Raw genomic sequence first — 25,169 nt, forward strand, 5'->3', positions numbered from 1 at the left:
ACGCTGTGCTTGAAAAGGGGTTTGTTTCTTACAGCTTTTGTACCAATCACCTCTGAGACAAGCTTGAGGTACTGCACTATCGGTTAGGTTCTTGGTATGTCTCACTCAGATCAATAAAAATTCCCCACTACTGAAAATCAAACCAGTCACTTCTCTTGTCCCCAAAATCCAAAGGATGGCTCTAGTACTAGTTTCTGGAAGTAGCCTATCTCATCACCGCAGGCATCAACACACCCAAACTGCACGGCACATTTCTTAGAAGGGCAACTAGGTTTTCAAGCATTGCTTTTAAAGCAATGGTTCTCAACTGGGTTGATTCACTACCCCTCCACCCCCCAGGGGACATTTGACAATGCCTGGAGACAAATTTGGGTTTTCACACTTGGGGTGGGGAATGCTACTGCAATCTAATGGGATACATTAGAGCATCAGTAAGTAAGTCAGTAAGAGGTGGCAATACCACAACTATATTTTAGTGTTGGAAGAAGTGGAAATATTCCCTAAGGGTTTTTAATAAATATAGCATCTAGATGGTTTAGGCACATCACAGAGAAGACCTCCTAAGGCCTCTGTTAGCATATGCCTTGAAAAAAAAAAGAGAGCAAATAATTGATTTGCTTCCTTTCTCTTTCAAAAATAGCTACAGCACTTTGCTAAGGTAACTGTTCCCAAGATAAAATTTAGAAGCCAAGACAAAAGCATAATTGCTTGGAAACAGAGAACTAAGGAAAGCAGAAATCATTTTATGGTTTTATGGGTTTTGCCTCTCTTATGACCTTCATCTTGTAAAATACATTGACATTTGCTATCTTTTTTTTTTATAAAGATTTTTATTTATTTATTTTTTTATTTATCAGAGAGAGAGGGGGGGAGAGAGCGAGCACAGGCAGACAGAATGGCAGGCAGAGGCAGAGGGAGAAGCAGGCTTCCTGCTGAGCAAGGAGCCCGATGTGGGACTCGATCCCAGGACGCTGGGATCATGACCTGAGCCTAAGGCAGCTGCTTAACCAACTGAGCCACCCAGGCATCCTGACATTTGCTATCTTTTTATTCTCCCTGGTGTCCCTGCAACATCTCTTATTCATTTAGTAGGCAGCACTGAGTGCCTCTTCTTTCTTACTTTGGTCTTGGGAACCCTCTACCCCAGAGTGTCTTAACTCCTGTGTGTTCCTGGGAGCAGCAGCACTGAACCTCACCTGGGCACTTGTTCAAAATGCCGGTTCTCAGGTACCACCTCTGACACACAGAATCAGGACTTGGTGGGGAGGTGCGGCCCACACAGCTGTTTCAGTGATATCCCAGGTGACTCTTACGCACACTGAAGTTTGAGAAGCACTACTTCTGACACCTGCTACTCCCCGTGGAGCCCACGGGCGAAGACTTGGCATTACTGGGAGGCTCTTGAGAGCCCTGGCAGCTCAGCCCCATCCCTGCCATCTGAGTCAGAATCTGCCTGTCCTCAGGATTTCTTATGCACATCTGGTTCTGAGAAGAACTGGTCAGGACCCTGGCTTTCTTCCCACCCTTATGACTGACATGTTTCTGTTTCCACTGTGGATTCCTTCAACCTCACCTAAAGGTAAATACATCTCAAAGACTCTAGCTCAGATTCTCAACCCTGGCTGCAAGTGGGAGTCACCTGGGGAGCTTTAAAACCTGTTGATTACCTGTATGCCACTTGCAGAAGTTCTGATCTAACTGGCCTGAGGTACAGTCCAGGCACTGGGATGTTTAAAGCTTCCTCAGGTGACTCTACTGTACAGTTAAGAGCCTCTCCTCCAGTCCTTAATCCTCTGCTCCCCTTTTCTTGATTACAGATCCCAGCAGAGCCCATCATTTTAAATATCACCCCTACCTCACCCCTGAGGACTAAATTTATATGCCAGCATCAGTGTCTAGTTTGACCTCCCATCCTGTTGTTGTTGTTGTTTTTTTAATAGATTTTATTTATTTATTTGAAAGACAGAGAGGCAGCAAGGAGGGGATACAAGTAGGAGGAGTGGGAAAGGAGAAGCAGGCTCCCTGTTGAGCAGGGAGCCTGATGTGGTGTTCAAGCCAGATCATGACCTGAGCCGAAGACAGATGCTTAACGACTGAGCCACCCAGGCACTCGTCTCCCATCCTGTTTGAAACATTTTGCCTGAGTAGTCTCCTTGCCTTGTCAAAATCACTTATCACAATAGGATCACATGATTTTCAAGGGCCACTATTCTCGTTCTTCTTGCCTCTTCACTATAGTAAGTGGCACTATCAACCTTCTAGTTACCCAGGGTCATCACTCAGGAGTTAACTTTTTACTTTCTTTTCCTTTGTTCCTACTAGGAAACAAAATCCCCACATGCTTGCAATTCCTCCTTTCTTCCTTCATTTCACCAACAAGTATTTATTAAGTGCCTACTATGTACCAAGCACTGTTCTAGAAATTCAGCAATAAACACAATGGACAAAATCATTTTCCTTCTGTAGCTTACATTCTAGTAACTTGGGGTGAGAGATAATAAGCCAGATAAATATGTAAAATCTGCATCATAGTTCTAAGAGGAAAAGGCAATGAGGAAGTGTGTGAGTGTTACAATTTTAGGTAAGGGAAGGGAAGAGTGAACTCCCCGAGTAGGTAGGTTTTGAGTAAAGATCTGAAGGCAGTGGGGTGGGGAGCCCTGTGGGTATCTCAGGGACAACTTTTGCAATAGAACAAGAAGCAAAGGTCCTTAGTATTATTGGTGTGCTTCACCAGTCAGAATGGCTAAAATCAACAAGTCAGGAAATGACAGATGCTGGCGAGGATGCGGAGAAAGGGGAACCCTCCTACACTGTTGGTGGGAATGCAAGCTGGTGCAGCCACTCTGGAAAACAGCATGGAGGTTCCTCAAAATGTTGAAAAGAGAACTGCCCTATGACCCAGCAATTGCACTACTGGGTATTTACCCTAAAGATACAAACGTAGTGATCCAAAGGGGCACATGCACCCGAATGTTTATAGCAGCAATGTCCACAATAGCCAAACTATGGAAAGAACCTAGATGTCCATCAACAGATGAATGGATCAAGAAGATGTGGTATATATACACAATGGAATACTATTCAGCCATCAAAAGAAATGAAATCTTGCCATTTGCGACAACATGGATGGAACTAGAGCATATCATGCTCAGCGAAATAAGTCAAGCAGAGAAAGACAACTATCATATGATCTCCCTGATATGAGGAAGTGGTGATGCAACATGGGGGCTTAAGTGGGTAGAAGAAGAATCAATGAAACCAGATGGAATTGGGAGGGAGACAAACCATAAGTGACTCTTAATCTCACAAAACAAACTGAGGGTTGCCGGGGGGAGGGGGGTTGGGAGAAGGGGGTGGGATTATGGACATTGGGGAGGGTATGTGCTTTGGTGAGCACTGTGAAGTGTGTAAACCTGGTGATTCATAGACCTGTACCCCTGGGGATAAAAATATATGTTTATAAAAAATAAAAAAATAAAACAGAAGTATTATTGGTGTGCTTAAGGAATAGCAAGGATGCCAGAAGGGTGGCTGCTGGGTGTGGGAGAGGATAGTAGTAAGAGTCAAGATCAGGGAAGTAAGAGGTGGTTGGTGCATGTGTGAAAAAGCCTGGAAGGCCTTTATTAGGACTTGGTTCTTTGAGCGAGATGAAGCCATTGTACAGTTTCTTGTGTGCATGTCTGTGTGTGTGTGTATGTTTGTTTTTTTGACAGAAAAGTGATGTGATCTGACTTATGTTTTAAAAGACTCTGGCTGTTGTCTTAAGAATGGATACAAAGTGGGCAGAGGTGGAAGGAAGCACAGAGACCTCATATGAAGCTCTGGAAGCGAGGATGGATGGTGGCTTGGGTGGGAGGTAGCAGGGGAAGTGGTGAGATGTAAGCAGCCTCTCTAGACCTGTTGAAAGCAGAGCCTACATGAGGGATTGGATGTGGAGCAAGAGCAAAAGAGAAGTTTGGGCCCAAGTAGCAACAAGTATGAAACTGCAATTTACAGAGTTTGGAAATATTACGCGAGGAGTCAGTTTGGCACCCACAGCAGAAGGTCAGTTTTGGACAGTTGAAGTTTGGGATGCCTTTCAGACCTCCAAGTGGAATGTCAAGTACAAGCTGGGAATATAAGTCCAGAGTTGACTATAACTTTGGGAGAATGAATAAAATAATCATGGGGGCGAGACTAGACAAAGAGATCCATTTTCTGAGCCCTGGGGTGTTCCAAAATTTAGAGGTCATAGAACATTCATGCAACAAATACTTGAGCATCTGATATGGGTAGGCCCTGCTCCAAGTGCTTGAGGATGTATCAGTGAATATGATATAGGAGGAACCAGTAAAGGAGCCTGAGAAGGAATGTCTAGAAGGTAATGAAATCTCAGAGGTTTTCTCCATTCCAGTTGCAAGTGCACAGTCCTTAATTTCCATGTCCTCATCACATCTTGGACAAATGTGCTGATATCCTAACCAGTCCTCCTTTTGGTCTCTCCAGCTCCAATCCATTCTATCCACCGAAACCAGACTGATTGCCCCCAAACAGCATTCATGAGCTTATTCCCCACTTCAGTAACATGTACCAGTTACCAGGAAGGATCATTTCTAAAGTCTTCTCACTATCATTAAAGACTTCCATGGTTTTTTCGGTATATACCTTGCCTTCTTTCCCACTACTCTACCAAAATGGATTGTGCTTATTCTCCAAACAATAATTGGTCCAAGGATACTCAACTAATAAATGGTAGAGCCCATATTCGAACTCAGGGAACTGAATAGGACCCACCCACCTGGGGTTTGGGGTAAGCTTCAAGACAACTAAATGAGACTGGATCCTTGAGCTTCAGGCTTCTCAGACTCAGAGCTGGTCTTAGAGGCAGCCCGTGGGGCTAGTTTATCTCTCTCTAGGTTCAGGCTAAACATAACCACCATCCTCAGCTTAAAAAAATCACTGTGATGACCCAGAGTGATCTGGCTAAGCTTTGATGGTGATTTTTGCAGGCCATGAACCAACCTCAGACACGAGGAAAGACACTGAAAGGCAAATAGGCCTTGCCTAAGTTGTCTAAAGATCATACGGTTCTGGGCCAGTCCAGAGGCTCTGGCCAAGCTAGGCTAGTCCCAGGGAGGAGAGAGATGTGGCACTCAGGGGGCTCTATTTAAGTAAGCCAGACTCTGGAGGTGACCTTAAAACCCATCCTTTTGACAGTTCTCATTCTGGTAAAGATAGCTGACAGCTACTCCAGCATTCTCCCCATTTCTGATCTGAACCAAGCTGACTCCTGTGAGCCCAGGTCAACATTCACCCCATTTTCCAGTTTTTGTCCTAGGAGTAACTGCCATATCTATTGGTGCACACATTAACCTCTAGTCTTCATCATTTCTCTGCCAAATGGGGATTGTTACTACTCAGAAATGAATGAGAAAATGGAGACTCAGAAATAGTCACTGTCCAAAGTAAATAGCTCTCACTTCTGTTCATTATGTCCAGTCACATTTACATGGGGTATATCCGAGAATGCACCTGTTATGCTAAATGATTAACTAGATACAATAGGTGTCATTAGATAGTAAGGTAGGAGGCAAATGGTGGAGTGTCCTGAATGTGGTATAGTATACAGGCATTGTTAGCCTTTGTAGTAAACTTAAAATATAGTATCATTATTCCCACTTGGGGAAGGGAGATGAGCCTCAGTCAGAGTGGTAGAATCACCCACCCTACTACACAACTAGTAAACAAAGAAGCTGGGATCTGAGTCCACGTGTCCAGGACTTGGTCTGTGGCTCCATGGCCTGAGGCAGCAAGTCATAGATGTGGCTCCTGATTCTGCCTCAGTCACTAACATTGAGTAGGACATTCAGGTCTCCAGATTGCAGGTGCCTCATATATGATAAGGGAAAAAATGCTACCTACTTCACATGCATGGTGGTACAAAATGGGTTAACTGTTTGGGGAAGTTCTTTGCAAATGTAAAGATTAACTATAAGGGATTATCATTGCTATTTTTATTATTTGTCTTTTCTGGGCCTCAGTTTCCTCCACCTTAAAATTAAAAGATGGGACCAGGCGACCTCCAAGGAGCCTTTTCTGGCAAAATTCTCTACTTTGGGAGTGGGGGGGTGCACCCAGAGAATCTTAAGCAGGCTCCACACCTGAGATCACGACCTGAGCAGAAGTCAAGAGTCAGACACTTAACGAACTGAGCCACCCAGGCGCCCCTAAAATTCTCTACTTTTAGAGGTCTAAACAATTCTGGGCTACATTAAAACAGTTTGGTTTTATAGGATGATTCTTGGTAATGATACACCAGAATTTTAACAGGGCTAACAGTTATAGCCTCTTGTGCTTACAAAGGGTTGTGAACTCCTAATGTTTATTTTTTAGTATTGAAGAATTCTGTTGGAATAAGATGAGAAAAAGATGCCAGGACACATGCTAGATTTATTTTTTATATATACAATCAAATCAAATTACTTTGTATCAAATGAGGAAGAGAAACACAAAAATGTTACCCTACTTACCAGTCCTGTAGCCACCACCTTGATTTGGGAAGACAAAACAGTTGTTTTCTCTATTAAAAAAAAGGCTCGGGGTGCCTGGGTGGCTCAGTGGGTTAAAGCTTCTGCCTTCGGCTCAGGTCATGATCCCAGGGTCCTGAGATGGAGCCCCACATCAGGCTTCACTCTCTCTCTCTCTGCCTGCCTCTCTGCCTACTTGTAATCTCTCTCTGTCAAATAAATAAAATCTTTTAAAAAAAGGCTCTATTTTGTAGTATAATTACCTTGTTCTACTTCACCCAAAAAAAGAATAATCAGTACACTCCTCATAAAAAAATTTCTTGAGCCACTAAAAGGCAGTTATTGAAAAGCCAACTGTGTCACCCAGAACACCATGGTAACCAGTTATCACCAGGGCATGAAAAAATAGTTGTTAATCACTAGGAACTGAGCTGGTTGGCAATTTGGCTTGCTAAGCAACACTGCAAAAATAGCAGAGTAACGACCCATTATCTGGAGATCTGAATTTGCACAGCTCTAAATCTGGTCCCAGAAGGAACTACCCCAGGTCCATACACGCAGCCCATGCCCTAGGCTCCCCGTCAAATTCTAATTAATCATTTATTCACCAAATATTTATTGAAGCTTATTGTGTACCAGACACACAATTCCTAACATGCATATTTACTTGATTTCTCAGTTCAGTAGAGGCTGTGAAAGACACACAGAAAAGAGTGGTTTTGTGATGAGTGAGGTGGGGGGAGAGGCTTGCTTGAGGCCAACTCAGAACTAGCAACTGATAGCCAGAGGACAGAAAAAGATAAAGTAGACAACAAATGGCTTGATAACACAGCATAAAATAACTACATTCTCATGACCACCCTCCTGCGTCATCAAGAAAAAGATTAAGTTATATTTAGGATCCTTTCCTAAGGAAGGCAGGAATGGGCATAAAACGTTTTAGAAATATCACCACCAAAAATGGTTAAAATATATAGATTTGGGGGGCGCCTGGGTGGCTCAGTGGGTTAAGCCGCTGCCTTCGGCTTGGGTCATGATCTCAGGGTCCTGGGATCGAGTCCCACATCGGGCTCTCTGCTTAGCGGAGAGCCTGCTTCCTCCTCTCTCTCTCTCTCTCTCTCTGCCTGCCTCTCTGCCTACTTGTGATCTCTCTCTGTCAAATAAATAAAATCTTAAAAAATATATATATATATATAGCTTTGGCCTTTGGAGAGAACAGAAATTATGTTTGACAAATATCTTATTCTGCCTAGTTCCCTATTTTGCTGGAAGAAAAGCAGCATGAAGATCCTTGCCTTGCCAGCATTCAAGTGTGGCTGGCGTTGGCTTCCTTTCTGCCTTTATTCTTCTCATTCAGTTTCCTTTCATAATTTCTTGTCAGAATCCTTCTCCTCTCACTTCCTCTGAGAAGTTTTCCCAGATCCTTCTAGGGAATTTCTCCCTTGGGCCTTCCCCACAGATGTCTGGATGCACTTGCCTGTCTACCAGGCTGCTCAGAGCCCTTTCCATCAAGGCCCTAACTGCTTTCATGCTCCCGGAGGGCAGGCTCTTTTCCATATTTGTATCTGCATCCATCTCCTAGAGCCCTAGTAGCTACGAAAGTTCCTGAACTCAGCTGCCCACACAATCACTAGGCATAGAGGGAAGGTCAGCTGGCCTAGATGGCACTTTCCCTACTGGATGTAAAATGGCCCAGGAACCCACATGACACCCACACTGGCCCCCCTTTCCTAAAAGCTTTGCATGTCTGCTCCCTTCCCCTGGAAAGCTCTTCTTCTGGGAAACTCCTTCTTGCTACCCTTTAAGATTCAGCTCAAATATCACTTGGGGAGGAGGAGGAATCTATCCTTACCCACAAGACCAAGTCAGGGCCCCTCTTATATGCTCTCATGGCTCCCTCTACCTTTTCTTCAAATCACTTGTTACCATTTATAATTATTTATTGGTCAGTTAACGAACTGAGCCACACAGGCACCCCTGGCAAGCACCAGGGTGGCAAGAGGCCTGACATAGAATAATGTCATTTATTTTTTTTTTTTTGAAAGATTTTATTTATTTATCAGAGAGAGAGAGGGGGAGAGAGCGAGCACAGGCAGACAGAATGGCAGGCAGAGGGAGAAGCAGGCTCCCTGCGGAGCAAGGAGCCCGATGTGGGACTTGATCCCAGGACGCTGGGATCATGACCTGAGCCGAAGGCAGCTGCTTAACCAACCGAGCCACCCAGGCGTCCCAGAATAATGTCATTTAGAAGGAAGGGACGGAGGGAAGGAAGGAGGAAGAGAGGGAGGGAGGGAAGGATGGATGGAGAGGGGAAAGGGAGGAGGGAGAAAGAAAGGAAAGAAGAATGAATTGAGAAGAATCCCAGTTTGGAAAGGAACAGACAGCAGAAAATAAAGAGAACTGGAAGAGATGTTATGGAAGGTCTAGGGACCCCCAAACTGGGCCTAGATTTAAACCAGTTTAAGAAAGTATTAGGATCAAAAAAAAAAAAAAAAAAAGAAAGAAAGAAAGTCTTAGGATCATCCACAGATACCACCCCCTGCCTTGATACCCAAATGCTTCAAGGGGTCCAGAAACACAACCAAATGTATCTGATTGTTAAAAAATGTAATTGAGGTGGGCTACCATATTCTTCAAATAAGAGAGGACTCACCAAGGATGATAAAACGAGGCAATACAATTTAACTGCAGCCTGTGGGATTTAGATTAGATAAAAAGTCTGACAATGAAGGCTGTTATGTCCTGAAAAGATAACCAAATCTAAAAATGAAAGCGTGAATTAGATTCTGTCAGGTTTTTCAGTGCCCCTTCCAGCTCAGATTCTATCGTTACCTCGTATTTCTTTTGCCAGACTGAGAAAAAGAAAATTACTTCAGAACAGTATTACAACAATCATAATAGATATGTCTAAAGAAAGAAATATAAATTGGCAATTTAATCCCTTGTATATTTAATAATTTCTACTTTTTCATGTTCATTTTTATTCTGCCTCCCTGTACAGGATGGGCTATGCTTTGTTTACTGTTTAATCTAAATACTGTTTAGAGGATAAAACATTCTAACGTGGACTAATTATTAGACAGCCATATTTAATGTTTTTAAACACATCACATCTAATTAAATCAGTGAAATAGAACTTTGAGTGGAAATAATTTTTCATTTTCTTTTATGAAAGATAAAAAATGTAGCACTAATGTTTCAGCAGCTTTTTATAGAATTAAGCAACGGGATGATTATTCTTCCTGCTAAAATATCACACCAGAATTTGGAGTGATAAAGCAAAACCCTGACTTTTCAACCAGATTATTCCTCAGTGAAAATGTTACATTATGTGTCTGTGCCAGGAGCACTTATTGGCAAGCTGGATGGCTTTTAAGCTACAGATCACATGAAGTAGAACCAAAGATTGAAGAAGATACCTTTTCAGCTCCACTCTGTCTGTCTTGTTCACCACTGTATTCCCAAGGCCTAGTACAGTGCCTGGTCTAAAGCAGGATTTCAATATTTACTGAATAAACAAAGGAATCAATGAATGAACAAAGACTGAGTAGGAAAACTGCAATAAGCTATCTTATAGCCATGCTGGTCTATAGACAGAATAACCCAACATTATGTGCATGATGAGGTCTTTTGTTTAGGAAGATGGTGTTACTAACCTGGCAAAGCCAATTTATTTAACTGCTAAATATTGGAGCAATAGCACCCAGAGGCCATTGGCTTCAGACCTAAGCTTTATTCCTTCTCCCTGTTCTCTGCATAGGGTTGGTTTTTTCCTAAAAATAATCCAATAAACGGAGTAAACTGTAGAAATTAAGTTCAACAAATCTTTAGGGCTCCATTTGATAAATTAGTCTTCCCAAATTATGGGACTCACTCCCAAGGAGACTACAGTGAAAATAATTATCATCATATTAACAAAAAATCACTCTTGGGATTATAATGGGATATTTTATTAATGAAAGAAGGCAAGACCAGGGCTTTTTCTGTTTATTTTCTTTTTAAGAATTTGATTAAGGTTGTTACTATGGGTGCTATATTTTTTAATATGACAGCATATTAGGAGTTATTACCTCAGGATAGTGGGATGATTACCTTCATGTGATTTCCATACTTTGTCTACTGTTCTATATTTTTCAGTTTTCTGTAATGAAAACTTACAATTTTTTTTAAGTTGTAATGTAGTATAGAAATGTACAAACTTCATAAAAATTTTATAAAAGCCAAAAAACCTCAGCATAGTCACTCTCTTCTCCATGTTCTCATTGCATTTTTATATTTCTATTTATCACTCTTGTTTTAATGATTTATATACAGGTCTGTCTTATCCACATGCTCTATGCTAGAACATGACTTGTAAACTATAATGTTATTGAATTGGGGGGTAGGGGTGGAGAAAGGTGAGTCCAGCCTGTCTCCTAGCTTTTCAAAGGGGAACATTCTTCTATCAGGCTGTAGGCTTTTTGGAAGCAGAGACTGTATCTCATACATCCAACTCTTAGCACATTCCTTTCAACATGACAAGGGATAAATAATTGTTACAATAAATAGATATACCTAAAAAAGAAGAGAAACCATATATGCAACACTTTTCTTCTAACACTTAAAATTTGCCTTTGTCCTGCATGGTCCACAATGATTGGCTGAGATCATTAATGATGCATTTACTACAAATCTGTTCAGATCCTTTCTGTTAAAGTTTAACTCCTTTAGTTATTGATTTAGTCATTCAGCAACTGAAAACTTAGCAAGTTACTGAAAACTTAGCAAGGGCTCTATCCATTGTTAGGTGCTACAGCTACAAAGACAGATAAGGTAGTCTTGGCTCATGATATGGGTGAGTAGCACTAATTAGCAAAAACCAATCATGCAGCCTGTTGATTCAATAAGAGAGATATGGGACAATTACATTGGCTCAACCTGGGATTTACAGGAATAGCTTCCCAGAGGAGGTGGCCCCAGTGCTGAGTGTTAGAGGAGGAGCTGGAGTCCGGACTAATCAGGCAATGCATATTCCTGACAAAGAGTATGGCCTGAGGAAAGGGACAAAGAATAGCAATAGCAGTAGGGCCATGAAATTCAATGTTGCCTCAACTGTGGTCTGAAGTGGTGAGGGATAAGCCTGGAGGGGAGGGCAGGGAGCAGGTCAGGATGGCACTGCTTAGACTTGATCCTGCAGGCAGTCCGGGGAGTGCAGAAGGGTTTTAAGCAGGGGATCATGTCATCAGAGATTATTTTAGTGGCAAGGGAGAGGACAGATTTGAGGGACACAAAAACTGGATGAAGCGGAATTTCTTAGGAGGCATTTGCACAAGAGTAATAGGTTTGTGTTTATATTTAAGAATCTTAGCGAACATTTATTTAGCATTTATAATGATACTTACTAAATAAGCAGTATAATACAATAGTATCTTATTATTTCAACCAACCCTATGAGTAAATACCATTATTATCCTCATTTTACAAGTAACAAAACAGACAGTTAAGTAACTGTCCCAAGGCCAGCATGTAGTTTGGACAGTCTGGCAGCAAAGCTTCTGTTCTTAATCACTATCTCATCTGTTTAATTTTAGTCTCTGCCACTGGAATGAAAGCTCTGTGCAGGCAGGGAGGACTGTTGTATGTTCTCTGCCATGCCTAAACAACAGGTACACAGTAACTATTTCTTGAATAAACTCCATGACTCACCTAAGTGAAAGAATTAGTGGACTCTATCATATAGATTCAAGAAATATTTTAGATGCAATTTTGGCAAATTTGGGGCAGACTTTGGTGACTGTTATGGACTGAATGTCTCTCTCCCGCATCCCAAATTCGTATGTTGAAGCACTAACCCCCCCTCCCCAGTGGGGTGTCTATGGAAGTAATTTAAGTTAGATAAGATCATAAAGGTGGGGCCCTAAACCAACAGGATTGCTGTCTTTGTAAGAGGAAGAGAGACCAGAACTTGCACTCTCTATAGACATGTACTGAGAGAAACACCATATGAAGATGTAGTGAGAAGACACAAAGAGTGCTCTCATGGGAAAGCGAATCAGGTGGAACCTTGATCTTGGACTTCTGGCCTCCAGAATTGTGAGAAAATAAATGTCTGTTTACGCTGGCTAGTCCATGGTATTTTGTTATGTCAGCCCAAGCAGACTAAGGCAGTGATTAGTAGGATGAGGGTGAGAGGTGAAGGGGGGCTTTCTCACCTGGGAGACTGGAGGGGCAGTAGTACCACTGACTGGGGTAGAGAATCTGGGAAAAGGAGAGGTTGGTTATGGTCAATGGAACAACACTAATTATCCTATACTTTGGGTTCACCTTACTCAAACAAAAAATACAGTAGAAATTAGCTATTTAAAACCCTTCATTCAATAAATATTCTATTCACCCCCCTTGCATTGATGGCCACTGTGCTTGTCCTGAGAATACAAAATAAATAAGATTCATTGTCTGCCTTTAGGAGCTCACAGTCCAGTGGGGATAAATACTCTTCCTTTTAGTAAAGCTAGCATGCTAGCTAGAAAGACCTTTTTCCTTTTCCCCATTTCTAAAGACCTGGAGCTCATAAGAAGTATAGTGGTAAAATCCCATATGGATAAGACCTTTGGAGTCACATGACCTGGATTTGAATCTGGGCCTTGAAATACTAGCTAGGTGATGGTCTTAGATAGGCCAAGCAACCTTTCTGGGTCTTGGGGTCCTCATGTAACTACAGAGTTGTTTTATGGATCAGATAAGAAGATAAGTAGAAATGTTTTGTAAAATACAATATACATATTAGCAATCACTGTAATTATAAAAGCTCCATTTCTAATCTATGAAAAATAGAGGTAAATCAGCCAGAGGCAGCAAGCCAGAGGTGAAAGGCTGCCTTTGAAGCCTATGGGGTGGAGGATAGAATGTGTAGTGGGAAAAAGAACAGGTTCTGGGGTCCTGCTGACCTAGGTCAAATCACAATTCAGTTATCAACTGTGGGGAGTTGACTAAGTCAAGTAATGGAACTAAGCTTTAGTTTCTTCTTTTAGTATAAAATGGAGTTGATAATACCCACCCAGGAAGGTCATTCGGAGTACATAAAGGGCCTGGCAGGGTGCCTATCAGAGCTGTCAGCTCAATTAATGGTAATTGTTGTTCCAATTTGTCATTTTCCTCCCCCTACCTCCTAAGGGGTTTGCTTAGTTAAGTTACTTGAGATGCAAAAGAAGTGAGGGGAACAGAAGGGCTTTTATGACTTACTTTAAGGGTAAAGAAAAGTAGCTCAGCACAGCTTTCCTTTTCTAATCTATGGCGCAAACACGTGTTTAGCAAATGACCGTGTTAAGCAAATGACCGTGTTATATGGCATGAAGCCAGAGAACACTCAACTTGATACTTATTCCTTGTATTTATTCTAAGTAAATCTACCAATCACTATTAATAAGGGTTCTCTGGAGGCAGTGCTTCTCAGACTTTAATGTACACATGAGTCACCTGGGGGCTTATTAAAGTGCAGATTTTCATTCAGTGGATTTAAAATGAGGTAGGAAATTCTTCATGTCTACCAAGGTCCGAGGTGAAGCCCATGCTGCTGGTTTTAGTAGCTCACTGTGAGTAAGGAGCAAGGCTCTGAAGAGATGTGGAAATCTCTTCGTTGGCATGGTGTGCACTGTAATTCCCAGCTTCTCTTTAGCAATCTAAGTACAAACTAACTGCTGATAGAACACTGACAAGCCTTTTTCAGACAAGATTTAGACATTCTGCCGCACAGCTCATTTCAGATCAGTACTTTTTTGGGCAGCCTACTATGTGCAAGGTGCTAGGGATACAAAGGTTACTGAGACACAATTCCTGCTTGAAGACTGTCTTTTTTCTGACATGGTACATCCTTGTAAACTGTTAACTTTCTAAGGGCACTGTTATTGACTTGCCTATTGCCTACTCCATAGATAATAAATAGTAAATGAATTAATGAGTTTACAGGAGTTTCATGAAAAATGTCCTTCAGTAGCACATGACAATGATATACTATCTTAACTGCCCTCTGTCTTAACTATCATGTTTAAGGGATAGTTATGTCAAAATCAGGCTGATAAGGTGGGCCCCAATCCAACCTGACTGATGTCTTTATAAAAGAAGAAATGCTTAGAGCTACGGAGATTCCAGGAATGAGCTTACACACACTGAAGGATGACCGCGGATGGACGCAGAGAGAAGGCAGCCATCTGCAAGCCAAAAAGAGAGTCCTCAGAAGAAACCAAACCTGCCCACACCTTGATCTTGGACTTCCAGATTCTAGAACTATGAGGAAATAAACTTACGTTGTTTAAGCCACTCAGTTTACGGGATTTGTTATGGTAGTTTTTGCAAATTAATATATAGATTTGCACAGTTTTTATGCCCAGATCCAAGACTCCTTTCTGTAGGAGTCTTACAACATGTAAGAATAATTCTAAGAGTAGATGAATGAACCTAAGGGTACAGTGAGAATGAGTCATGCAAGGACTTGGGGGAGACAGATGAAGAGGGTGAAATAGTAGCCCAGATTGGGCTAAAACAGCTGTAACATGTACACATTTCCCTCCCCTTCTCATGATACCAACAGGAAGTCTACAGCTTTGACTGAAAATAGGTTTTCAACACCCTCTCCCCCTTCAGGCTACACTTTGATACTTAACACAATACTATCTGTCTAAAAAAATTGTGGCAGGCGGAAGACCCAAGTTTTCTCATTGTATGAAAGTCCTAAAGAGCACCTGTGATGATAAAGTAATGAGACTGAATTTTTGATAAACAAAAAGATATGTCAAGATATGCCAAATGTGCCTGGGTGGCTCAGTGGGTTAAGGCCTCTGCCTTCGGCTTGGGTCATGGTCCCAGGGTCCTGGGATCGGGTCCCATATCGGGCTCTCTGCTCAGCAGGGAGCCTGCTTCCTCCTCTCCCTCTGCCTGCCTCTCCACCTACTTGTGATCCCTGTCTGAAAAAAAAAAAAAATCTTTAAAAAGATATGCCAAATGTGATTCCTGCTAACCACAGGGAATCTACATTTGAAGCTTGATTCTAAAATCAGGGGATTGATTTTTTGTTTTTTGTTTTTTTACTAAACATGTTAACTCATATGTACAGATGAATGCCTCCTTCAAAGTGGTCATTCTAGAAGGTTCTACACGTACTCTAACCATGTCACTGTCCTCAACTCATTCCTGGAATTGTTTTCAGGGTCTGTAAGATAAGTCTTCTGCACTCAGTGACTCTTGAAGGTAGGTTTGATTTTCAAAAACAATCAAGTGTCCTTCTGGGTAACAAGGAGAACCAGTCAAACTGTGTAATCCCAAGAAGATCGATCCTAAAGAATACAGGCTGATTTTTCTTGAGTGAATTGTACTCAGCTCCAGAAGACAGTTTCTAAAGGCAAACCCCAGACAGTAGTAAACATTCTAGAGACCTGACAGGGGTGGAGTGGTGACTACTCTGAAGGAAACCCCATTCATTTGTATATGCAAATTTTCTAGCAGTTCCCTTTACCAGACTATTTGCTCTCATCCAGATCAACCCTCCCTTAGGGGACCCAGGTTCCCAGAAGTACAAGGACCTCGCTGCCTTAATCAGTTTTTTAAGCTGGGTCAATTTTTAATCCAACCTGAGAATGTTAAATAAGGGAAAAGAACCACTAGAGGAGTCTGGGGCTTATCACTCTTTGTGATTCAAAGGACAGAAAGACGACCCAGAGAGAAGTTCCTGAGACATAACTTTCTGCTCCATGTAAGAAAGACATTATCAGCAGCTGGAGCTGTCCAACAAGGGAGTTCATTTGCCTGGGAGATTGTGTTTCCAGCCCTGGGAAGAGTTTAAAAGGAAGACTGCTTATTACAGGACGGTGTAGAGGATCCTCGTCTATTGGGTGGGGAGCTACCCAATGACCTCCAAGGACTATCCACAGAGTCCAACCTGCACAGTACCTGGCAATTGTTAGATCCTGAAAAATCCTGAAAGGGAATGAATGAGGAATATAGAGCGTCTTGTGAGCCAAGTGAAAGGTTAGAGGCTGGGGCTCAGTCAGCTGCAGGGAAGGTAAGGAAAAGTTAAATGAAAATAGCCACCAAGAGGTGGGGCCTTCCTTGAGTTTTTGCTATCATAAGGAATTGCTTTGTACACCTGAAACGTTACATGTTTATGAATATTTCTGAGGGGGTAAGATGCTGAGAGAGGAGATAGACCACTGCTCACCCTTCTTAAACTCCTCCAGCACGGTGTCCAGCCGGGTATCATTGAAGACGCAGTGCAGGGGCCGGTTGTAGAAGCGAGTGACGGTGAGTAGCGGCGTGCAGTCGTCGGGGTCCACGAAGGCCAAGTCCTTGACAAACAGAATGTCTACAATGTTGTGCCGCTGATCGCCCTCGTACACGGGGATACGAGTGTAGCCGCTGCGCAGAATCTCTGAGACGGTGGCGAAGTCGAGCACCGCGTCGGAGCGCAGCATGAAGCAGTCCCCGAGGGGGGTCAGCACCTCCTCCACCACCTTGGTGCGCAGCTCCAAGGCGCCCTGGATGATGTTGAGCTCCTCCTTCACCAGGTCGCTGTAGGGGTCTGCGGCCCGTAGTGTCTCCAGCAGCTTCTCCCGCGTGTAGAAGGTGCTGATCTCCTGACGCAGCGCCCAGTCCAGCAGGCGACCCAGGGGGTAGCACAGGGGGAAGGCGGCAGCCATCAGGAGTCGGGTCAGGCACACGCTGTGCGAAGCTATGGCCAGCCCGTGCCGAGAACACACTGAGTAGGGGCAGATCTCTGCGCCCAGAAACACGGCGCCGGTGCAGACGAGCGCCGGCAGCCACGGGAAGTGAATCCCTGCTTCGCTGTAATAATCTTCTCCGGTGCCCCCGACACCCGGCGGCAGCGAGGCGTACAGCCAGCCGGCCAGGGCCGCGTTGGCTCCGGCTTGGCCCAGGAGCAGGGTGCAGAGCAGATGGGTCCCCCTGCTGCGCACGGCCTGCACGCGGCGCGCCTGCTCCTGCTCTGCGGCCGAGCCGCTGTTCCGCAGCACCCGTAACTCCACCGGGTCCAGCGAGAGCAGGCTCAGGCGCAGGCCGCTGAAAAGGGCAGACAGGGCGAGCAGCAGGAGCGCCCCGAGCGCCCGGAGCCACGCTGGGGGCAATAGGTCCCCCCCAGGACCGTACAACCGCGGGCGGACGCGCAGCAGGAAGCCGCCGGCGGCGCCGTGGTGGTGCCAAGCGCGTCCGTCCCAGGCGCACAGCGAGAAGAGCTTCCCGCCACCGCCCGCGCCGCCCCGCTCTGCCTCGCCCTTGCGCAGCTCCCGCACCCTCACCTGGACTAAAGCCGAACCCGCCACGCCTCCGGGGCGCAATGGCCCCAGGACTTCCACGTCAGACGCCCAGTCGCTCTGCTCCCGACAGCGCTGCGGCCCCGGGGGGCGCGTGGGGACAGCACTGGGCGCCACGCCGCTACCCCCCGGGGGCTCCTCGATGAACACGAGCCGGGGAGCCCAGTCGCCGGTGCCGTTTTCTCCCGAGGAAAGGGTGGGTGCGGGCACCGGCGCCGCGGGCGCCGAGGGCCCGGGCTGGAAATAGACGCGCAGGAGGAAGCTGGTGCCTTCCGCGGCGCGCAGGGTGCCCCCCTCCAGGGACACGCGGCCTCCAGCGGTGTCCTCGGGCCGCAGGCCCAGCAGCCAAGCGGCGGCGGCTGGGGGCTGAGGAGACAGGGAGAAGAAGAGCAGGAGCACAGCGCCTCGGCTGCAGCAGTCCCGGAGCCTGACACCCACCGCTGTTGCCGCAGCCGCCATCCTGCACCCGGCGCGGATGCACGTGATACTGCAGAGAACAGAGGGAGATCTGGAGGGAGGAGGAGCCGGAGCCGGCAACCCGGCCTGGGGCAGGTCACCACGTGTGCACCCCCTGCAAGCGTGGGCTGTAGACGATGGGGATTCAGACCCAGCCCCCGCCTGGAGTCCCCGCAGGAGGCCGGAGGTGGCCACGCATCACTGCACCACGCATAACCCCCGAAACACGGGTGAATCTGAGCGGCAGCCTAAGAAAGGCTTGATTTGGAGCTCGGCCTCCTGCTCCAGCGGTAGGGAGGCACTCTGCGAACTCCTACCCGGCAGTAAATTCCCTGTCACCACGGCTTCCCCATTGGCCAGGGATATTTCCCAGCGTTTTGTCTCTCCTCCTGTCTCTTGCCTTCCCCCTTCTGGTCAAAAAATATTCCAGAGGCAGCCTCGAATCTGTAAAAACTTTGCATTTGGTCTCAACTCTGGTTGACCTTTAATGCTTTAAAATTTTAGGCATTACTTAAGTTCAACTCCTTGTTGAGATCCAAATGTCCATCAATAAGAAACTGTTAAAACAAATTGTAACACTACTATGTGATGGAATACTATGCAGCAGGAAAAAAGTGACGTGGCTCCATGTGTTTGTGATATGGAAATATCTCCAAAGTAACAGTGGGAAAATAGGGAGGGGTGCTTGGGTGGCTCAGTCAGAGCATGGGACTCAAGAGCATGGGAGTCTTGAGTTCCACTGAAGTTATGATCTCAAGGTCCTGAGATGGGGACCATGCGCAGCAGGGAGTCTGCTTGAGATTCTTTCCATCTCCCTCTGTCTCTAACCCCACTCGTGTTTGCCTGTCCTCTCTCTTTCTCTCAAATAAATGAATCTTAGGGACTGGAGAAGATTATCCTGAGTGAAATAAGTCAGGCAGAGAGAGTCAATTATATGGTTTCACTTACTTGTAGAGCATAAAGAATAATATGGAGGACATGAGAAGGAAAGGAAAAGTGAATTGGGGTAAATCGGAGGGGGAGAGGAAGCATGAGAGACTGTGGACTCAGAAAAAAAACTGAGGGTTTGAGAGGGGACAGGGTGGAGGGATGGGTGAGCCTGGTGGTGGGTATTAAGGAGGGCACCTATTGCATGGGGCACCAGATGTGGTGCATAAACAATGAATCTTGGAACACCGAAAAAAATAAAATAAAATTAAGATGTTAAAAAAATAAAATAAATGAATCTTAAAAAAAGAAAGATAGTGAAATGCAGGACAATGTGTAATATGCTAGTTTGTATTAAAATTTAAGTGTAGATGTGCATATATACACATATAAAGGATTACTATGCAGAAGATACACAAGAAATTCTAAGTGTTCACTTCCGGAGAGCTGGACTAGATTGAAAGTTTGGTTGAGAGTATATATATATGCAGGAGATTACAAAGAAAATCCAGAGATCCTCCAACTCCTCACCCCGCTTTCCCCGGGGGTTACATCTTAACTATGGTATAATACCAAAAGCAAGAAATTGGCATGGGTGTAAAGTGTGGTTATAGTTCTACCTCATTTTATCACATGGGTAGATTTACATAACGATCACTGCAATCAAAATGCAGAATTTTTCTATCTCCATAAAGCTCTGGGAGGGAGACCTTTTTTTTTACTGAATTCCTTGTATTGTTTGAATTTACCATGGGCCTGTTACTTTATTTTTACTTTTATAAATTTATTTCTTAAATTTACATAGTAAAACTCACTTTTTGATGTGCTGTTCTATGAGTTTTGATGATTGCATATTCTTGTATTGCCATTAAGAATAGTGCCATTGGGGGCACTTGGGTGGCTCAGTGGGTTGAAGCCTCTGCCTTCTGCTCGGGTCATGATCCCCAGGTCCTGGGATCGAGCCCCAAGTAGGGGCTCGGCGGGGAGCCTGCTTCCTCCTCTCTCTGCCCACTTGTGATCTCTCTCTCTCTGTCAAATGAATAAATAAAATTAAAAAAAAAAAGAATAGGGGCACCTGGGTGGCTCAGTGGGTTAAGCCGCTGCCTTCGGCTCAGGTCATGATCTCAGGGTCCTGGGATCGAGTCCCGCATCGGGCTCTCTGCTCAGCAGGGAGCCTGCTTCCTCCTCTCTCTCTCTGCCTACTTGTGATCTCTCTCTGTCAAATAAATAAATAAAATCTTAAAAAAAAAATAGTGCCATCGAGGCATCTGGGGGCTCAGTGGGTTAAAGCCTCTGCCTTTGGCTCAGGTCATGATCCTGGAGTCCTGGGATCAAGCCCTGCATCGGGCTCTCTGCTCAGCAGGGGCCTGCTCCCCCCCACCCACTCTGCCTGCCTCTCTACCTACTTGTGATCTCTGTCAAATAAATAAATAAAATCTTAAAAAAAAATAGTGCCATCACCCTTCAATATTCACTCTGAGTCTCTCTTTGCAGAACCCCTCCCCCAATCCCATCCTCTGACAACCACTGATTTGTTTTCCCCTATAGTTTCCTTTTCTAGAGTGTCATACAAGTGCAATAATACAATTAAAACCTTTTGGATCTGGCTTCCCTTACTTAGTATAACACATTTAAGAGTCAACCATGTTGTTGTGTTTAATCAATAGTTCATTCCTTTTTGGAATTAACTGGGTAGTATTCTATTATGGCTGTATTCTATGGTAGTATTCTATTATGGGTAGTATTCTATAATGGCAGGGTAGTATTCTATTATGTGGATGCACCAAAGTTTGTTTATCCATTTACCAGTTTAAGAATATTTGAGAGATACCTTCGTTAGATTACTCCTTTCTGCTCATGACGCTGACGAGTAAGCATCCTTAGTCTCCCTCCCACCACCGTCATGCCTAAGTCAGAGTCTTCCAAAGAGTCTGGAACGCTGAGGAGGCTCTTCATCGGAGGACTGATAGATTGTGAAACAAAACTACCATTGCGTTAACATGCACTAGAGCCTGTCTATTATAAGCTGCCTTTTGTGAGGGCAGCTTGAGAGAAGGAAGATTGGATCACAAGAGGGAACATTGAAGCATGTAGGGGAAGTATGGGGGAAGGGGAGAAAAGGGGTCAAGCATGTGATCGTTTCTCTTAAGCATTGGCAAAAACCACTCTCGCTTTTCTCCCTGAATTCTTTCCCAATCCTCTCCTGAATCCTCTCTCCTGTCTCCTCTCCCAACCTAACTTCCTCAACACAAAGCTACCTGCTATCCTAAGGGTTCTCCCACCTCTTTAGGGCCACAGGACTTTATTATTGTTATAACACCACTTAACAACTTTATCAAGCTTTAGTATTACAAAGGAATGTCAAATTTAGTATTATACACACACATACACACTAGCGCTGTGTAGTAGATGTGATTCTACCCGTTTTACAGACCATGTTAAATGACTGGGTAAAATTTCTTTGGACCCTAGATTGATGCCCCCTCACCTTGCAGTGTTGACCAGTACCAAAATAAAACCCTTCCAAAATATTAGATCAGGAATTTAAAAACTTAAATTTCTGATTATAAAATACTATATTCTCATTGCGAATAAAATTTTAAAGCAGAAAAGCATTAATAAAAATAAACTATAACCCCACCATCCAGAGATAAACAGTGTTAATATTTTGGCACATTTCCTTTTTTATTTTCTATATACAAAGATAACTGAGAAATACATAGACACATACACACACACACACACATAAGCCCTCATATATTTATCTATTTTATAATTGGAATACATATTATACATACAATTCTACTCTGCTTCTGTCACTTAATATATCAAGAGCATTTTCTTTTTGTTTTTTTAATGAGAATAGGAATCTTTATTAGTTAACTCATTATTTAGATAACTTGCAAAAATATTTTAAGAACAAAAATGTAAACTTTTCTCAGCTTCTTGGGAGGAAGGCCATATTTAAATTTAGGCTAATATATTTAATATATGTTATTCAGGAACTATTTATTACTCTTTCCCCTTGATTAGCTTGATTCCAATGGTCATTCGGCCATTGTTCAACTACTTCTTCTTTTTTTAATTTCTTTTCAGCATAACAGAATTCATTGTTTTTGCACCACACCCAGAGTTCCATGCAATACATGCCCTCCTTAATACCCACCACCTGGCTCCTCCAACCTCCCACCCCCCGCTCCTTCAAAACCCTCAGATTGTTTTTCAGAGTCCATAGTCTCTCATGGTTCACCTCCCCTTCCAATTTCCCTCAACTCCCTTCTCTTCTCCATCTCCCTATATCCTCCATGTTATTTGTTATGCTCCACAAATAACTGAAACCATATGATACTTGACTCTCTCCGCTTGACTTATTTCACTCAGCATGATCTCTTCCAGTCCTGTCCATGTTGCTGCAAAAGTTATTCATCCTATCAGAAAGGATGAATACGGGACATCTGGGTGGCTCAGTGGGTTAAGTCTCTGCCTTCAGCTCAGGTCATGATCTCAGGATCCTGGGATAGAGCCCCACATCAGGCTCTTTGCTCGGCAGGGAGCCTGCTTCCCTCTCTCTCTCTGCCTGCTTCTCTGCATACTTGTGATCTCTCTCTGTAAAATAAATAAATAAAATCTTAAAAAAAAAAAAAAGAAAGGATGAATACTTTCTGACGGAGGCATAATACTCCATAGTATATATGGACCACATCTTCCTTATCCATTCACCCATTGAAGGGCATCTTGGTTCTTTCCACAGTTTGGCAACCGTGGCCATTGCTGCTATAAACATTGGGGTACAGATGGCCCTTCTTTTCACTACATCTGTATCTTTGGGGTAAATACCCAGTAGTGCAATTGCAGGGTCATAGGGAAGCTCTATTTTTAATTTCTTAAGGAATCTTTACACTGTTTTCCAGAGTGGCTGCACCAACTTGCATTCCCACCAACAGTGTAAGAGGGTTCCCCTTTCTCCACATCCTCTCCAACACACGTTGCTTCCTGTCTTGCTAATTTTGGCCATTCTAACTGGTATAAGGTGGTATCTCTATGTGGTTTTAATTTGAATCTCTCTGATGGCTAGTGATGATGAACATTTTTTCATGTGTCTGATAGCCATTTGTATGTCTTCATTGGAGAAATGTCTGTTCATATCTTCTGCCCATTTTTAAATATGATTATCTGTTTTGTGTGTGTTGAGTTTGAGAAGTTCTTTATAGATCCTGAATATCAACCTTTTGTCTGTACTGTCATTTGAAAATATCTTCTCCCATTCCATGGGTTGCCTTCAAGAGCATTTTCTTAAATATAAAAAAGTATTTTGTAAATGTAATTTTTAAAATATGGAACTATTACTATATATCTATTATATTGTGAGAAAGGGGGAACTGTAAGAAGGAAATTATTTCCAGCTGCATCAATTCTATTTTTTGCAAGTGTTAGGCTTAGAAAAGTCAATCCACTTTTCTGGGCCCATTTCCTCATCTGTGAAATGAAATACAGTTTTAAGGTCCCTAACCTCTCATGAGTCAGTGAGTAAGGGCTAATGTACACTGGGTGAAGATAATCTAGAGAGACATACTTTTCCTTTACTGAACAGGAGGCTCTGGAAAAGTACTGTTTCTGGAGCTCTACTATAACTAAAAGGATATCTAGGGACAGGTGTAGGCAGTGTGATTCTAGAAAGGAAGAACTGCAAAAAAATATCTTCTTGGAATCTGAATTTTGATGAGATCATCAGATTTCTTATAAAATGGGCACTTCTAGTTTACAAGATGGGCAATTTCTCACTTCCTAGAGAGATAGAGAAAATGATAGTTGCCTTTAATTTCAAGACCATGCTACTTCAGAATGTACATGTTAAAATGCTTTTTGTTTATTTCATTACTTGTTCATTCATTCAGTGAATTCTTGCCTGTGAACAAAGTGCCAGGCAGTGCTAGATATTCTGCATGGACAGATACCATGGTTGCTGTCACGGAGCTTAGATTCTAGATGACAGCTAGATGGCAGACATTAATTAATCACTCCTATGAAGATGATGGTCAAAGTGTCACACAAATATATAATCTGGGCACCCATCTAGAGGGGAAAGTTTAGAAAGACTATACCCAAAAATGGAATTCAATGAAAATGGAAGAATTTATACATTGGAAGAATGTGAAAAATATATTTCATGCCTTCTATCCCTTTTTGTACATAAAAAATGATGACAATGTATTAATAATATTCTTAATAATAAACTCATTAACATTTATTGAGAGCTTACTATGTGCCAAGTATATTCTCCTTTTTAATCTTCATAATAAATAAAAACTGGGACTCAGATTGTGTAACTTTGTGAATTGTCATCAATGTGTTGAGGAGCCCAACTGTATACACAGTCTGAGTCTGGAGTTTACAGTTTAAAATGCTGGGAAAATAATAGTAATACCAGGTAACCCTTACATAAGGCTTATGTATCAGGCATCAACTAACTCACTTAGTTCTCATAAGAACCTTTGGAAGTAGGTATTTTTATTATCATTTCCACTTTACATGAGGAAGCCAAGCTACAGACATATTAAGTACCTTGATGGACAAGATTATACAACTAGTGGCATAGGTACTGTTACTAGACTACATTATTTTATTCTACACACACTATAGCTATCTGTCCCATTCCTTTGACATTCATACATACAAATATTTGCTTGCGTTGTTTTAAATAGTTGTACTTATGTTCCTATAATTAAAATATTCTGTTTATTTTCATTCATCATTATAGCATACTTTTCCTCAGTAAAACTGTTTATAAGCATGTTTTTCCTTTTTTCTTCCCTCCTCTCATCCTCTGGCATAATGGTGATGGTGGTGGCTATTGTTATTTGTTGATTTTATCATTGGCCCAGAGGATTGAGTTAATCATCTTCCTCAGTTCAGGGGCTGTGAAGAACCCTCCTTCACCTCATCCTAATTCCCAATCCCATCCTCTCTCTCTTTAGGTAGCCAC

The 25,169-nt window shown here is 43.2% G+C and overlaps 1 protein-coding gene across 2 annotated transcripts in view; it reads right to left on the reverse strand.

Moving 5' to 3' along the window:
• CNNM1 (cyclin and CBS domain divalent metal cation transport mediator 1) overlaps nucleotides 1-18,605 on the reverse strand; it is a 60,443-nt gene extending 41,838 nt beyond the window's left edge. The window contains exon 1 of one of the 2 annotated variants that reach the window (XM_004749514.3): nucleotides 16,696-18,605. In XM_004749514.3, coding sequence (XP_004749571.1) covers nucleotides 16,696-18,262 — 1,567 coding nt within the window. In that variant the 5' untranslated portion in view covers nucleotides 18,263-18,605. The remainder of the gene's footprint in view (nucleotides 1-16,695) is intronic. The other variant, XM_004749515.3, reaches the window with a different exon arrangement.
• Nucleotides 18,606-25,169: the final 6,564 nt, after the last annotated feature.

The sequence above is a fragment of the Mustela putorius genome, unplaced genomic scaffold (assembly GCF_011764305.1).
Source record: "Mustela putorius furo isolate JIRA1106 unplaced genomic scaffold, ASM1176430v1.1 tig00003909_pilon_pilon_pilon, whole genome shotgun sequence".
In the NCBI taxonomy this organism is placed as follows: Eukaryota; Metazoa; Chordata; class Mammalia; order Carnivora; family Mustelidae; genus Mustela; species Mustela putorius.